The sequence below is a fragment of the Octopus bimaculoides genome, chromosome 1 (genome assembly GCF_001194135.2).
Source record: "Octopus bimaculoides isolate UCB-OBI-ISO-001 chromosome 1, ASM119413v2, whole genome shotgun sequence".
Lineage (NCBI taxonomy): Eukaryota > Metazoa > Mollusca > Cephalopoda > Octopoda > Octopodidae > Octopus > Octopus bimaculoides.
This window is the reverse complement of record NC_068981.1, coordinates 41,321,051-41,335,561: the sequence shown is the minus strand read 5'-3', so window position 1 is coordinate 41,335,561 and position 14,511 is coordinate 41,321,051. Positions and strand designations below refer to the sequence as shown.

The following is a 14,511-nucleotide window of genomic DNA, read 5'->3' as shown; positions in this document are numbered from 1 at the left end:
CTGTGCATGAGAAGACCCGGCAAGCCAAGTGAGACCATAATCCGAGGCCTCTGCCAGGGATGTAGCCAGCCCACTTATGTGTACCTTTCCTTCATTGGACACTAAACTCTGCTTTTGAAGACCTGTTGAGGCAAGTGAAATCGAAATTGAACCAAATTCAACGACTGGCACCCATGCCAACATCTCCTTCATTGGACACTAAATTCGGCTTGCGAAGACCTGTTGAGGCAAGTGAAAGCGAAATCGTGATGGCACCTGTACCAGTGGAGTGCTAAGAGCACCGTCAGAGCATGATCGTTGCCAGAGCAGCTGACTAGCTTCTGTGCCAGTGGCACATAAATAGCACCATTCCATTTGAGTGTGATCGTTACCAGTGTCGCCTTCCTGGCACTTGTGCTGGTGGCACGTGAAAAGACATTCGCGCGAGGTCGTTGCCAGTGTCACTGGACTTGCTCCTGTGCAGGTGGCACGTAAAATACACCATTATACTGTACATCTGGTCAGCTCTAAAATCATAGTAAAATAGACATTAAACTTAACTAACTAGTTAATCATTATAATCATCAGCATACTTCCATTTCTATACTAGCATGGGTGGGATGGCTTAACAGGAACTGGCAAGGTTAGGGCTGCACCAGGTTCCATAGTCTGCTTTGACTTGGTTTCTACAGCTGGATGCCTTTCCTGACACCAATCACTTTACAGAGTGTTCTTGGTACTTTTCATGTGGCACCTGGTTATTTTAATGGCTTTGCAATGAATGACATAATTATTCAGCAGTGACAATTTTGTTTTAGTGTATTATGAATGAAAGGACTTTTAAGGTAACAAAATGTCAAGACTAGCAGTGACTATCAGTTAAATATAATGATTATGGTCTTATATTGACAATATATTGGTTTCAAATTTTCACACAAGTCCAGCAATTTCAGGGGATGGGGTAAGTCAATTACATCGACCCCCTCCCCCAGTATTCAACTGGTACATGTTTTATTGACCCTGGTAAGATGAAAGGTAAAGTTGACCTCGGCAGAATTTGAACTGAGGGTGTAAAGACAAATGAATTACCACTAAGCATTTTTCCCAACATGCCAATGATTCTGCTATGTCACCACTTAGAGATTGACAATATATTAATTTTATGTTTCTGTACAAATGGAAAGTAGGATTAATCTATTACTCTGTATAAACCATTATCTGGTCTTTGGTTAACTTTAGCAGCATCCACCCTCATGTAAGCATTCAGGCCAGATCTACGATTTGAGGATACCTTCTTCTCTCCCTCCCAGCCACCATTCTCAGGGGCTGTGGAAAAGGTCTCTTGTGATAAAATGATAAAAATAAATAAATCTCTCTTGATAAAAAGATAAATAAATATAGTGTGAAATTTAGTGATTGAATGCATCACAATTAATGTTATTTTGTCATTTTATTTTAATTTCATTTTAAACAGTTGCCTCTCATACCTCGTATTTTACTGTCCAATCTTTGGTTATTCAGACCTGCTGTGTCATGGTGAGTTTTCCAAACCAGTTATATATTGGAATTCTTATAAAAACTATAGTTATTTCATTGTGTAATTGTAGTTACTCAGTTTGTAATTTTCCCTGTTACTCTGAAACAAAATAGGTTTCAGAAAAAAATTTTTTTCATCATGGTTTGCAAAAACCTTTTTAATGTCTTTAAGATACATTTATTCCCTTTGTGTGGCAAACATCGTATTTTAGTTCTTAGAGTTTTTTAATTACTTCCAATCATATATTATGTTAAGGATATATGTAATTCCATTGTTGACTATTTGGCTTCTGTTGTTTACAAGAACAACAAAATTAACACAATAAAATAATTGTATTAAAGACATAGGCATTTATATATTTACTTAATCATTTCATTATACACAATTATATATTTCAATCTATTTTTAACTTTATAGTGTTATACCTGAATATATGTGAACAATAATTAATTTTGTTAAAATTTCGTATTGGAATAAGAAACTCTCTTGAGTAAAAAATTGTATAAAAAATGGATTTGTTGGATATAAAGACAGATGAAATAATAGCTATCTACTCAAGCCTACTTATTTTATGTCTCACTTTAGGTTTTTGTCTCGCAAATCATCAACAAATGCTTTTGTCAGGACAGTAAGTGCTGTGACCAAATTTAATGCAGGAATTAAGGTAAATGTTTTGACAACTTTTTTTCTTATGGAAGGTGGACGTTAAACGATAATGATGATAATGAAACATAATAAGATCTTTCAGTAGGGATGGATCACAATGAGGATGTTTTAATGCATTTTTGACTTGGATAAGAAATTTATTTTTTTATGACTGTTACAAATGAATTTTTTTTTTATGATTGTTACAAATGAAATTTTTTTACCAGCAGTTATGAAGTATAAATTTTCAAAGCCTTAACTTTTATCGTTGTATTTTTGTGCATTTGTGTAATAGCTGAATATTTAAGGTATTAAGCTATTTGATCAACATTGGTGAGTTGGCTAAGTAATGTATCCATATTTACACATCTGACTTGATTAACTGAAAATTTGATACTGCATTTATTGGATGTTTGAGTATTGTAGCAATTAGAAAAGGTATTCAGCAATACATGCAATACAGATCATATCATCATCATCATTTTACGTCTGTATTCTATGATGACATGGATTGAACAATAACTGACATTCCATTGGTTACGATGATGAGGGTTCCAGTTGATCTGATCAACAGAACAGTCTGCTTGAGAGATTAACATGCAAGTGGTTGAGCACTCCACAGACACACATACCCATAACATAGTTCTCAGGGAGATTCAGCATGACACAGAATGTGACAAGGCTGGAACCTTTGAAATGCAGGTACAACTCATTCTTGTCAGCTGAGTGAACTGGAGCAACATGAAATAAAGTGTCTTGCTCAAGGACACAACACGCCGCTAGTAATCAAACTCATGACCTTACGATGATGAGCTGAATACCCTAACCATTAAACCACATGCCTTCACACTCTTCATCTGGATGGGTTGGAAGACCACATGTCATTCACACTCTTCACCTGGATGGGTTGGAAGACCACATGTCATTCACACTCTTCACCTGGATGGGTTGGAAGACCACATGTCATTCATAAGTTTCATTTTTGCCCTGACTTTTACAGCAATATACCCTTCCTAACACCAGCCACTTTACAAGGTTTATTGTAAAGTGGCTGATATTTTTTTTTTTTTCATGTCATCAGCACTTGAAAGATTGTCAAAACTTGGACAGGACTAAACACTCCTTTCAACCATATGCTTAACTGAATGTACCGGGTCTATTCTGTCCTGGTACCAGCATGCATAATGGGAGGGGCAGGAGAGTGTGACAGATATTAAAAAGCTAGATACATGGTGAGAATATTTGATGGATGCTGATACTGGATAACATAGAGGTGTGGTTGATCTATTTATAAATAGGCTGTTCTTGCTCTTTAGCGATAACTACATTTGTATTTAGGCTCCTAATTATATTTTGCTTTTGAGTTATCATCTTACTTTTAAAAGCATTTCCTTATATAACTTATTTTTACTTTGATTTAAGGAAAATGTGCTTCCTGCATCAGCTGAAGCGATAGTTAATCATCGCATCCATCCTTCACAGACAGTTGAACAGGTAATTATTACAAACAACCTTCATAAACAATAAGGTAATGCACTTGACTGTCTTCAAATTTGATTTTATTCAGAAGATGATTTTCCTATTTCATGTGATTTAAAAAAACAACAAAAAAAAAACAATTTTGTAAGTATTTTTCTTCAGATTTTGTGTGTATCACAAAATAACTTTAGAATTGGGTTTAAATGGTCAGGTTTTGTTTTTACCACTAATTTTACTGCTATAAACAGTAAAAAGGTCTTAGCATTAATAATTTGTTATATTTAACTAACAGCACACACACGCACGCGACCATTATGTAATTTATAGTTTAATATACTATGAAAATGTTCTGTATCTTTAAACATAAACATGTTTCTGTTCCCCAGGTCAGCCCTGATCCAGCAGGCAATGAGTATCAAAGGCTACATTATTCAATGTGTCTTCTTCGTTTAAGTTGGTAGCATGATGATTTAAGGGAGATTTTACTCTTATTTCAAGCAGATTGAGTGATTGCATAGAGACTCCATTGTTAACTTATTTAAACATGGTTTTGAAATGCCTATGGAAAAGATGAGCTGCTATACTACTTTTGGTTCTGGTTATGCCCGAGTACTACCATAGTTCTAAAGCACATTTCATTACTCATTAGCTTGCAGTTAGTTTGGTAAGCTCCCACCCTGTCATTCTCTAACTCTTCACATTTGCATTGCTGGTGAATAGGTGCAGTAGGAATAGTTTAGTGCCTTACCTAGGGTACAGTGCAAAAGTTGGTAGGATATTCACTTACAACTCTACTGATACAAAACCAACAATATATTTGCAAATTTATAGATGGCAGTGAAGTGGCAGACTCACTATAGAATACCTTTTGGTATTTGTTCCAACGCTCTGCACTCCAAGTTCAAATCTTACTGAGGTCAACTTGCCTTTCGTCTCTTAACTGGCCTTGTACCAAAAATTGAAAGAAATATTTGTTAATTGAACAAAATATAACATGTTCCAGATGATATCTTTCGATATTCTTAAATTCTATATCTTATTTATGTAGCAGTAAAGGAATATGAAAACAAGAAAACCAGCTTGACTGTCATGAATAGTCAGCAGGATGCTTAAAATATCTGGCAAAATAGGGTACTGGGTTGTCACTTCAATTGTAAACCATGTAATACAAGCAGGTGTCATGCCTAATGACTAGTATTGCAGTATTATCATGAACTGTTTCAAGAGCAAGGGTATAATTTGAAAATTTGCCTTCTACCAAGTCAAGTAACCATGTAGGAGCTTTGACATTGGTTTCTGGAAATATATATTTGTGGGATTGTTAAGGGAAATCATTAGCAATTCTAAGATCCAGCATTTGTACAAGTGTGTCTCTTTGGTATATTGGATAGATTCCTATAGATTTAGAGAGATTGCAGAGGGTAAAGTTACCTGAAAAGATGCCATTAGGATTGGTTACTATGCTGGATCAAATAGAGGATTTTTTATTTTTGCATATGGCAACAGTGCATATGTGGAGTTTAACAGGTTTTTTGTTGAATGTGTGCTATTTGGATTTAAGGCAAAACAGGCATCAATTATAAGTGGATTTTTTTCCATGAGAATGCTGCAAATAAAAGTTATTCTTAGTTGATGATGTCTTAGTGATTGAAATTTTTGTATCTCACTGAGAATTTGTATCTTGTCATGTTGAAAATAATTAATATTAAAAAGATCAGGCTAATTAGAATGGTTTGAGTAGAATATTGATTAACTGTCACAATAATGATTAAACTTCATTACAAAATATTAGTATTAAAAATAATTGTCTGTTGTATGTTTATTTTATTTGCAGGTAGTTGAATATGATCGCAAAATTATCAATGATGATAGGGTGAAAATTACTCTCAAGGGTTCTTTAGAGCCTTCTGCTACTTCACCTTATGATGATAATAGTTTTGGTTACCACACATTGAAAAACAGCATCAGAGAAATATACACTGACGTAATAGTTGTACCAGGTAAGGTTTTTGAAATATATTTGAGCTTTTATTAATAAATTATGAAAAAAAGTTTTGTTATTCAAAATAAATTTTACTTGATTTCATTATTTAGTTGCCAAAAATTTTAATTCAGTTTTAATATTCTATTTGAATCTTCTCTCAAGCTGGCAGAATCATTAGCACACCAGGCAAAATGCTTAGCAGCGTTTCATCTGGCTTGACATTCTGGGTTCAAATTCTGCTGAGGTCAACTTTGCCTTTCATCCTTTTGAGGTTGATAAAATAAGCACCAGTTTCACACTGGGGTCAATGTAATTAACTAGCCCACATCCTCCAAAATTTTAGGCCTTGTGCCTTTAGTAGAAAGGATTATTATTATTATTGCTGTTAATATTATTATTGTTGTTGTTGTTGTTGTTGTTCTTTGGTTTTTGCCTTAATTTATATGACTTGCACTCAAGTCTCAACCAGAGATGTCTAGGGATGACAAGATTTTGCATCTGGAGATGCCAACAGGTGAGGTGCCATACAATTGAAAATACTGATATCTGTGGAGTTGGTGGGGAGAGAATGAGTAAGGTTGCATTTACATGGAGAGGAATTTGTGCAGAATATGTGTGGTACTCATATACGTATGAACTTTCATAATTCGCTTATATTCATGTGTATGAAGGGCCCACTAAATTTGAAGTGCCCTGAGCACCCCATGGTTTAAAACCGGTCTAGGAATATATCTTCGGCAACCAGTTCCACCCTAACAGTAAAGGTTGGATCTTCCTTCATTAGTACTCCTCACACTATAAATAAGGATTTCATCTCCTCCACACCTAGCACTTATACATACCCATGCATATACTTGACTACACATGCCCTCCTAAAATCCCTCATCCACTTCTCTCCCCATCTCTATCTCACAATTTATCCACCTTTCTGGCCACCACTCTTTCACTCACTTTTCTGTCTAGTGCTAGTGCCATGAAAAAATGTACCCAGTATACTCTATAGAGTGTTAGGTATTAAGAAGGGCATCCAACTCTAGAACACTGCTGAAAATTAAACTTATGAGTGAGATGTAGTCCTTTGACCACTCTAGGACTGCAACAATAATCCATGTAACCCATACTAACATGGAAAGTGGACATAAAATGATGATACATACATACGTACATTCTAATTTTAAATCCTCTAATAGTTACTTTGACATTTCATATTTCCAGAGTTGTTAAAATATGTGCTGTTGATAACAGTATTGTTATATATGACTGGCTACACATCCAATCACTGGAAATGATCACCCATTAATAGATATCTTGCATCGCCAAAAGTCAAAAAATTAACTCTGGCAATGCATAGATGAATTCAGTTGATTAAAGCAAATGCTCTACAAAACTGATTTTATGTTCCATCAAGAGAAATCATATTTAGAAAAAAAAAACTTCTAATCTTTTAATGTTTAACTTTTCTCTTTTCTTTAGGACTAATGTTTGCCAACACAGATACTCGCCACTATAAACATTTGACGAAAAGTATCTACCGATTCAACCCTGCATTTGTAACACCAGAGACTGCAAGTATGGTTCATGGAGATAATGAAAAAATATCAGTATCAAATTATGAAAAAGCTATCAACTTTTATTATCATGTAATTTTGAATTCAAATCACGATAAATTGGGTTCTAAGAAACATACTGAGCTATGAGAAAAAAATAATCCTTTGTTTTATAATATACAAATATGCAATTTGCAATATGCATGTGAAAATGCATACAAATAAAACAGTTGTCTTTTTTAATATAGAATGTGTGTGAAAAGAATTGTTTTGTTTTTTTTTTGTTTCATTTTTTTAAAATTCTAATTTTATATTTGTTTATCCTATTATCATCATTATTGTTATTATTGGTTTTGAACTTTTCATGTATTCAGTCTTGTCATAGAGTTAAATCTTCTCACCATTTCTTGCCAATTCTGTGCCTTCACCTCTCTTCTCTTATCCATTGTGCCTATTCTATACACTCTCATCTCCGTATCATCTCTTCCTCCAGTCACCTTACCATGCTAATCATAATTGAGAAGAAAAGCATTCAATCTATGCTTATAGAACACTCCCAACCCCATTTCCTCTACCCATATCTTTATACTCCTCCTGTCTTCTATTTTTCCAGATAATGATACTTGACTTGGGAAGGATTAGACTTCAGTAGCCTTTACTCATCCTCTCTGATTCTTTTGTCACTACATTCTTAGAAATTTTACCTTGAGGATACATTTTGGTTCCTCAATATTAACATATATCTCCTTCATGCACCACTCTAGCCATCAATATATAATGTTGGGTAGCAGAGCACCTCCTTCTACTCAACACACCCACTATCCTTATAACTTTCTCTCGCCCTCACTAACCTCCTGATACTAGTTCTTCCATTTCCCAATTATCATGCTCTTCCCTAACAGTCTCAGTTTCTTCCCTATCAGCCTCCATCAACAATAATTCTATGTAACTCCAATAAGAACCAACTTGGATCCTGATCAACTATCCAACATATGCAGTCATGGAAAGTGCACCAATCTACCCTGTGACAGGGTCCACCCACTCAATTCACCCCATAACTCTTACTATTTTGTTTTCCCCTTTTACATTAAACCCTGACATTATCCTTCACTATCATCCTTTCTCAATAAATCTTTTTCTTCTATCATACTTTGTTTTCTACTCTTTACTTCTGCACCACAAGCTAACATCTCTAATATTAATACCACGTAAAACACACCCAGCACTCTCTGAAACCATACTAAAACTCACACATTAAAGCAAGACATAGTGCTTCAACCCACTGGGGCCTGTCAACTGTCCAACCCATGCTAGCATGGAAAATGGACAGATGATGATGATGAAGATGACAACAATCATCATCATCATTTAACATCTGTTTTCCATGCTGGCATAGGCTGAACAATTACAAACTAGAGGACTGTTCTGAGCTCTGGTATCTGTTTAGACATGGTTTCTACAACTTGATGCCCTTCCTAATGCTAACCACTTTGCAGAGTATACTAGGTGCTTTTATTTTTTTGTAGCACCAGCATTAGTGAGGTCACTTGTAATTTGCAAGACAAAACCCACCAGCTGAGTGGGATGTAATGTTGAGGGAGGTGGCTTTATACCAGGTTGCAAGAAGTTGAAGATAATATAGGGACAGGCACAGCTGAAGAGGAGATACATGATTTTCTAAGCTGGAAAGAGAGTAACAATTGGTGAGGCTATATCCTTTGGGTACATAATCAATATGAGAACAGGCAATAATGATCAGAAAGGGTTGATTGGTTGGTTGGTAACTTCATGAGAGTGCGAGAGGAATGTGATGGGGATAAAGATGGATACTGAATGGGACACGTAAGTGAAAGCATGGTCAATGGTGAATATCAATTGAGAGGAAATGAAGGAAATAAGAATGAAGTACAGTGGTTTTAACTTTTGGTTAAATACTTCTCTTGCCTTACTAGAAAGAGAGTATCAAAAGTAATTCTCCCCAGCACAAAGCTAAACTGCATCTCATTTAGGTTATCTCTCTTCCTTAATTAATTGAACTGTAACTCTTTCTGTAACTTTCATGGCCAGGTCCAGCAATTTGATACCTCTAATCACTTCTCTCTAAAGCATCTCGTTTTGCCTTCATAACAGTTGACGGATCTTTTTTAAAACGGGGGCCACATTTTTCATTAACGAAACACTTTGAAACTTGGAACACTGGTAGAATGTGTCATATAAAACATCTTTTTCTCTTAGTCTTCTTAAAAAAAAAAGAAATCCCTAAGTTATTCCCTGTTAAAGTTGTCGTATTTCTGTAATTTCAACCAATCACTGACGTCCATTCAGCCGATATACATTAAGTGCCGACTACATAAACAAACGATTCTGAAACAATTCTATCGGTGATAGGGTTAGGGTTAGGGTTAGGGTAAACCAGCAAATTTAAAAAGAAAAAAGCAAATAAAACGAAGAAAAAAAAAAGAAAATGAAAAAAGCAAATTTAAAATGAAAAAAGCAAATAAAACGAAGCTATGGCTTAATCAGCCAAAGGACTAAATGTAAACAACTGAATACTTGTCAGTGATTGGTTGAAATTATCGAAATAAGACAATTTTTTACATGAAATAAATTCGAATACAAAAATATTTTTCTGTTCTATAACACAAAATAGATAAGTATACGAAGTTTGAAAGTCTTTCAGTACCAAAAACACTACGTAAAACATTAATGAAAAATGTGGCCCCCGTTTTAAAAAAGATCCCAGTTGACTATGATGCTGCTACACCAATTGTTGGGTGTGATACCTTTGTGTACAACGTGATTGATGACACAGGTAACTAGGCTGTATTCCACACCACCAGATATTTTAAGCATTTCAGCAGTAATTTCTGCTGGATCAGGAGCTTTCCTCACCTTCATATCCTTAATTGCTTTGTCTATCATACTACTGTCAACAAGAATTGCTGATCTCTCCAGCAGATGCACATGAGAAAGACTCTCTTTCTCCCACTCATTTTCCACATTTAGTAGCCTTTTATAATAACATTTCCATGCCTTTTTTCAGAATTAATAAGTTCAAATATACTGCTATCTTTCTGTACACATTTGTCTCCTACAACATGTTAATTTTTTCTGATTCACTGCCTTCCTATCATGCTTCTGGTCCTCATGCCATGGAATGTTGGCAAACTTCTTTCTTCCTGTTTCTTCCTTTCTAAATAGATCTTCCTCCTAGTTTCTCTTCTAGCTACCTAATATAGTTCTCTGCTGCTCCCATTCTCTCAATTCTCACAAGTCTGCCTCTTTTATGACCATGGCTACTTCCCTGTTGCACTCCCTTGTCACCCACTTTGGCTGGAATTTTACACTAACCACAGACTTAATCTGTAACCACAGCAGTAGGTTGTCCCATAAGAACTTCCAGTTTTCCTCTATGTTATATCTTTTTGTTACTTCCTCTTTTCCATCAAACTTCAATGTACTTCACTGAATTGAATACACGATGTACCAAGACCCTATGCTACCTGGCAAGCATTTGTGCAGATCTTCTATTCAGATACAGACAAAAGCCCCACAATTACCTCCACATTGTCCCTCTCAAGAGCACAATTTTAGGGCTGCAGCCATCAACGTTAGCACAATGACTGTTCAATGAATTATTAAGCTGTCATAGCTTCCGTTCCCGATGGGTTTATGTTTCTAAGCCTTGTCTAAGTTTGAAATCACTAACTACGAACCTATGTTGGATTGTAGATTCTTCACCAGGGAAGGACTTTGCATTTACAAGCATCTACTTACTCTGTTAACTGGTGAGAATGTAGTCAATATGGTTTGTGTGACTACTATATTGATAGGTGATCAGGTGGTTGGCAGATTTCTTGCAGATCAACAAGTCATTTGTCTAGCAGCCTTGCTTCCACCTCATTTCTAGAACCAAAGCTGTAACCTGTATGTACGTCATAAGTTTCTTTTCAATTTCTGCTTATCAAATTCACTTGGTCAATCCAGGAATGTAGATGACATTTGCTTAAGGTATGATACAGAAGGATTGAACCTGACACCATGTAGTTTCAGAATGAAATTTTTAACCACTTTACCATGCCTGCACCTATTTCTTTTACTTTTTTTCTTACTATCAAAAGAAGGACAAGTCATGAAATATGTGATTCTATGCTCTTCATTAAGGAATGTTTTCTGTTGGTGTCTTCAGTATATTTCAAAGTGAAGAGTACTTACCAGGAGACAAATGAATGCTCTAATCATCAGATTTCCATAGTGTCTTGACTTACACAAAATATACTTCATTCATGAATTGAAAACATTACAAAACATTAAATAATACAGAAGTTGCATACTCAAAAAAAATTGTTTATTCAAAAAGGTATAAATTGCTTAAAACTATTTTGAGAAAAATTTAGTTTCCTGGTTTTATTTTGTTCAACACTTCTTGTAGTAATTTTTCACATATCATTAAACTTCGTGGAAGATGGTAACACCCTGGGGAATAGATAGAAGATGAAGAAAATATAGAGAGTTACAATGACTTTACATAGAGATGTATGTCTTATTAAGGAATACACAAGATGTGTCTGAAATCATTTGCCACTTTGCATGCAAACCAACCAGAAGCACTGGCTTTCAGCTTGGTCTAAGTTCTGAATTTCTCTTGTCGATTAATATGTGGTCTCACAGTGCAATCATTTTACATTTCCTTCATATCCTTCAGATTCCTTTGATGATTGCAAAATGGAATTTGGTCTGTCTTTATGTTCTGAGTTCAAATTCCACTGAGGTTGACTTTGCCTTTCATCCTTTTGGGCTCTATAAAATAAGTACCAGTTGAACACTGGAGTCGAAGTAATCAACTTGTCCTCTCCCCCCAAATTGCTGCCCTCGTGACAAAATTTGAAACCATTATCATTATTATTATTATTATTATTAGTAGTAGTAGTAGTAGCAGCAGCAGCAGCAAACTGGCAGAATTGTTACTGCACTGGACAAAATGCTTACCAGCATTTCTTTTGAATTTACATTCTAAGATTAAATGCCACTGGAGTTAACTTTCCCTTTCATCTTTTCAGGGTTGATAAAATAAGTACCAATTATTATGATTAGTAAATTATATATATATATCTCATTATCATTTAACATCCACTTTCCATACTGGCATGAGTTAGATGGTTTGATTGGAACTGGTAAGCCAGGTTCCAGTCTAATCTGGCATGGTTTCTATGGCTTGATGCCTTCCTAATGCTAACCACTCCAAGAATGTAATGGGTACATTTTATGTACCACCAGCATGGTTGCTTTTATGTTCCACTGGCACAGGTGTCAATTATGTGACACCAGCATCAGTCATGACTATGATTTCACTTGGCTTGATGAGTCTTCATTGCCGAAGTTCTCACTATGTGTGAACTAAGAATGTTTACATATTGTGAGGTTTTGTGTACATAAATGCATACAAAACTAAATACTATTGGCTTAGTTTAATATGCCTAAACACTATATTCCCCTGTGATACAAATGGTGGTATGTTGATATTTCAAAACAATACTGAAGAAGGCTTTCTTGGATGTCTTTCCTTTTGTAGCTATGCTCATAATTCTTTCTAAATTTGCAACCCAACTACTGCAACCATATGTCATTCCATAATAAAATTGCATCAACGTCAATTTCTATAAAGTTAAAACAACACAGTACAGTTTTCTTACCTTTGAACATTCCTCCTTTAAAATTCTGGTTGACTTGACCTTCTTGCTTGAGGTAACCAAACCATTCCCCATAATCTGGGTCACTAAACTGAAAATATCAATACACACACGCACATATAAGTCCAGTGAGGTATATAACCCTGGTATCTACTGTATTAAGCACATATATGCTTGTGTTCTACCACAAAATTGGAAATTAGAGATCATTCAATCTCTTAAACAAAATATCCATTGAGTATCTACAATGAAAAATATTTTAAAAAATGGAATGAACAAATCATTTTACTACTTCAATATACAATTTTTTTCAACATAATACAGTATAACCAGTCTTGAATCATTATGCAATAATTCGTGCAGCTACTGATTAATTTTTATGTGCTATTTAGGGCTGCTTCCAGAAGACTTCAGAATCTCATGCAACTCTTCTGGATGGTCTCCTTGTTTAAGTTGGTGAATGCCGCCACAATCCTTGCCTTCAGTTCATCTTTGGTGTTACAAGGAGTTTTATTGGTCTCTCACTCAGCTGTGTCTTACACAATAATCACGGAGGTTGCAGTCTGGGGAGCCTGGTGGCCAGATGTTAGGGATGATGTGGTCACAGAAATTGTCTGACAGCTATGACTGGGTTCTCCGAGAGTGTAATGGGTGCTTTTACCTTCCACCAGCATAGGTGCTATTTGCATGACATTGGGGTGCATTTACATGCCACCAGCATGGCTGCCAATTTGCATGACACCAGTATCTGCCATGACTGATTTTGCTCAGCTTTATGGGTCTTCTTCTCAAGCACAACATAATGCCAAAGGTCTTGGTTTTTGCCTCTGTGAGGCTCAACACTCAAAAGGAACTCAGCCATCTTGCCTCCATGAGGCCTAACAGTTGAAAGGAACTCAGCTACTTTGCCTCCGTGATGCCCAAGGCCCAACGCTTGAAAGGAACTTAGCCACTTTGCTTCTGTGAGGCCTAATGTTCAAAAGATGTTCTTTACGTGCCACCAGCACAGATGTACTTGGCTTGACAGCTCCTCTCAAGCACAGCATATCACCAAAGGTCCCGGTCACCAGTCGTTGCCTCAGTGAGGCTCAAAGTTTGAAGATCATGCTTCACCACCTCATCCCATGTCTTCCTGGGTCTACTTTTACCACAGGTTCCTTCGACAGTTAGAGATCGGCACTTCTTTACACAGCGGTCCTCACCAGCACAGTCGTCTCTCTTGTACTCCACATCTAATTCTTATGCCTAACTTTTCTCTCAAGATGCTTACACTCTGTCGAATATGCACACTGACATTGCACATCCAGTGAAGCATACTGGTTTGATTTATATATATATATATACTAGCAGAAATACCCGGCGTTGCCCGGGTTAAAGAGAATAATGAAATCTAAAAACGCCGTCTAGACTACGCATCATCTTTATATAGAGAGATGTATATACACACACGCACCCAAACACGCGTATATATATATATATATATCAATATAAATATATGAAAGTCAATGAAGTTTCGTAAAAGAAGGTGATCATGTACATACTTTCTTGCTGTTGTGATTATAACACCTCGTTGTAAACAACGTTCCTTGTTTTCCCTTGTGGAGCATATACAAATAGGTTTTTTTCGCTGCCCACTCTTGAGCAGCCAAC

At 35.9% G+C, this 14,511-nt stretch overlaps 2 protein-coding genes across 3 annotated transcripts in view; one reads left to right on the top strand and one right to left on the bottom strand.

Moving 5' to 3' along the window:
- Positions 1–8,320, top strand: part of LOC106878939 (N-fatty-acyl-amino acid synthase/hydrolase PM20D1.2) — a 27,964-nt gene extending 19,644 nt beyond the window's left edge. For both annotated transcript variants that reach the window (XM_014928311.2, XM_014928310.2), the window contains 5 exons: positions 1,454–1,515; positions 2,102–2,180; positions 3,584–3,655; positions 5,475–5,640; positions 7,098–8,320. In XM_014928311.2, the coding sequence (XP_014783797.1) occupies positions 1,454–1,515; positions 2,102–2,180; positions 3,584–3,655; positions 5,475–5,640; positions 7,098–7,321 (603 nt within the window). In that variant the 3' untranslated portion in view covers positions 7,322–8,320. The remainder of the gene's footprint in view (positions 1–1,453; positions 1,516–2,101; positions 2,181–3,583; positions 3,656–5,474; positions 5,641–7,097) is intronic.
- A 3,182-nt stretch (positions 8,321–11,502) lies between these two features.
- The window catches only part of LOC106878928 (N-acylglucosamine 2-epimerase), a 28,739-nt gene continuing 25,730 nt past the window's right edge, over positions 11,503–14,511 (bottom strand). The window contains exons 9-10 of the mRNA XM_014928291.2: positions 12,865–12,952; positions 11,503–11,647 (exon numbers count right to left, since the gene is read on the bottom strand). Coding sequence (XP_014783777.1) covers positions 11,565–11,647; positions 12,865–12,952 — 171 coding nt within the window. The 3' untranslated portion in view covers positions 11,503–11,564. The remainder of the gene's footprint in view (positions 11,648–12,864; positions 12,953–14,511) is intronic.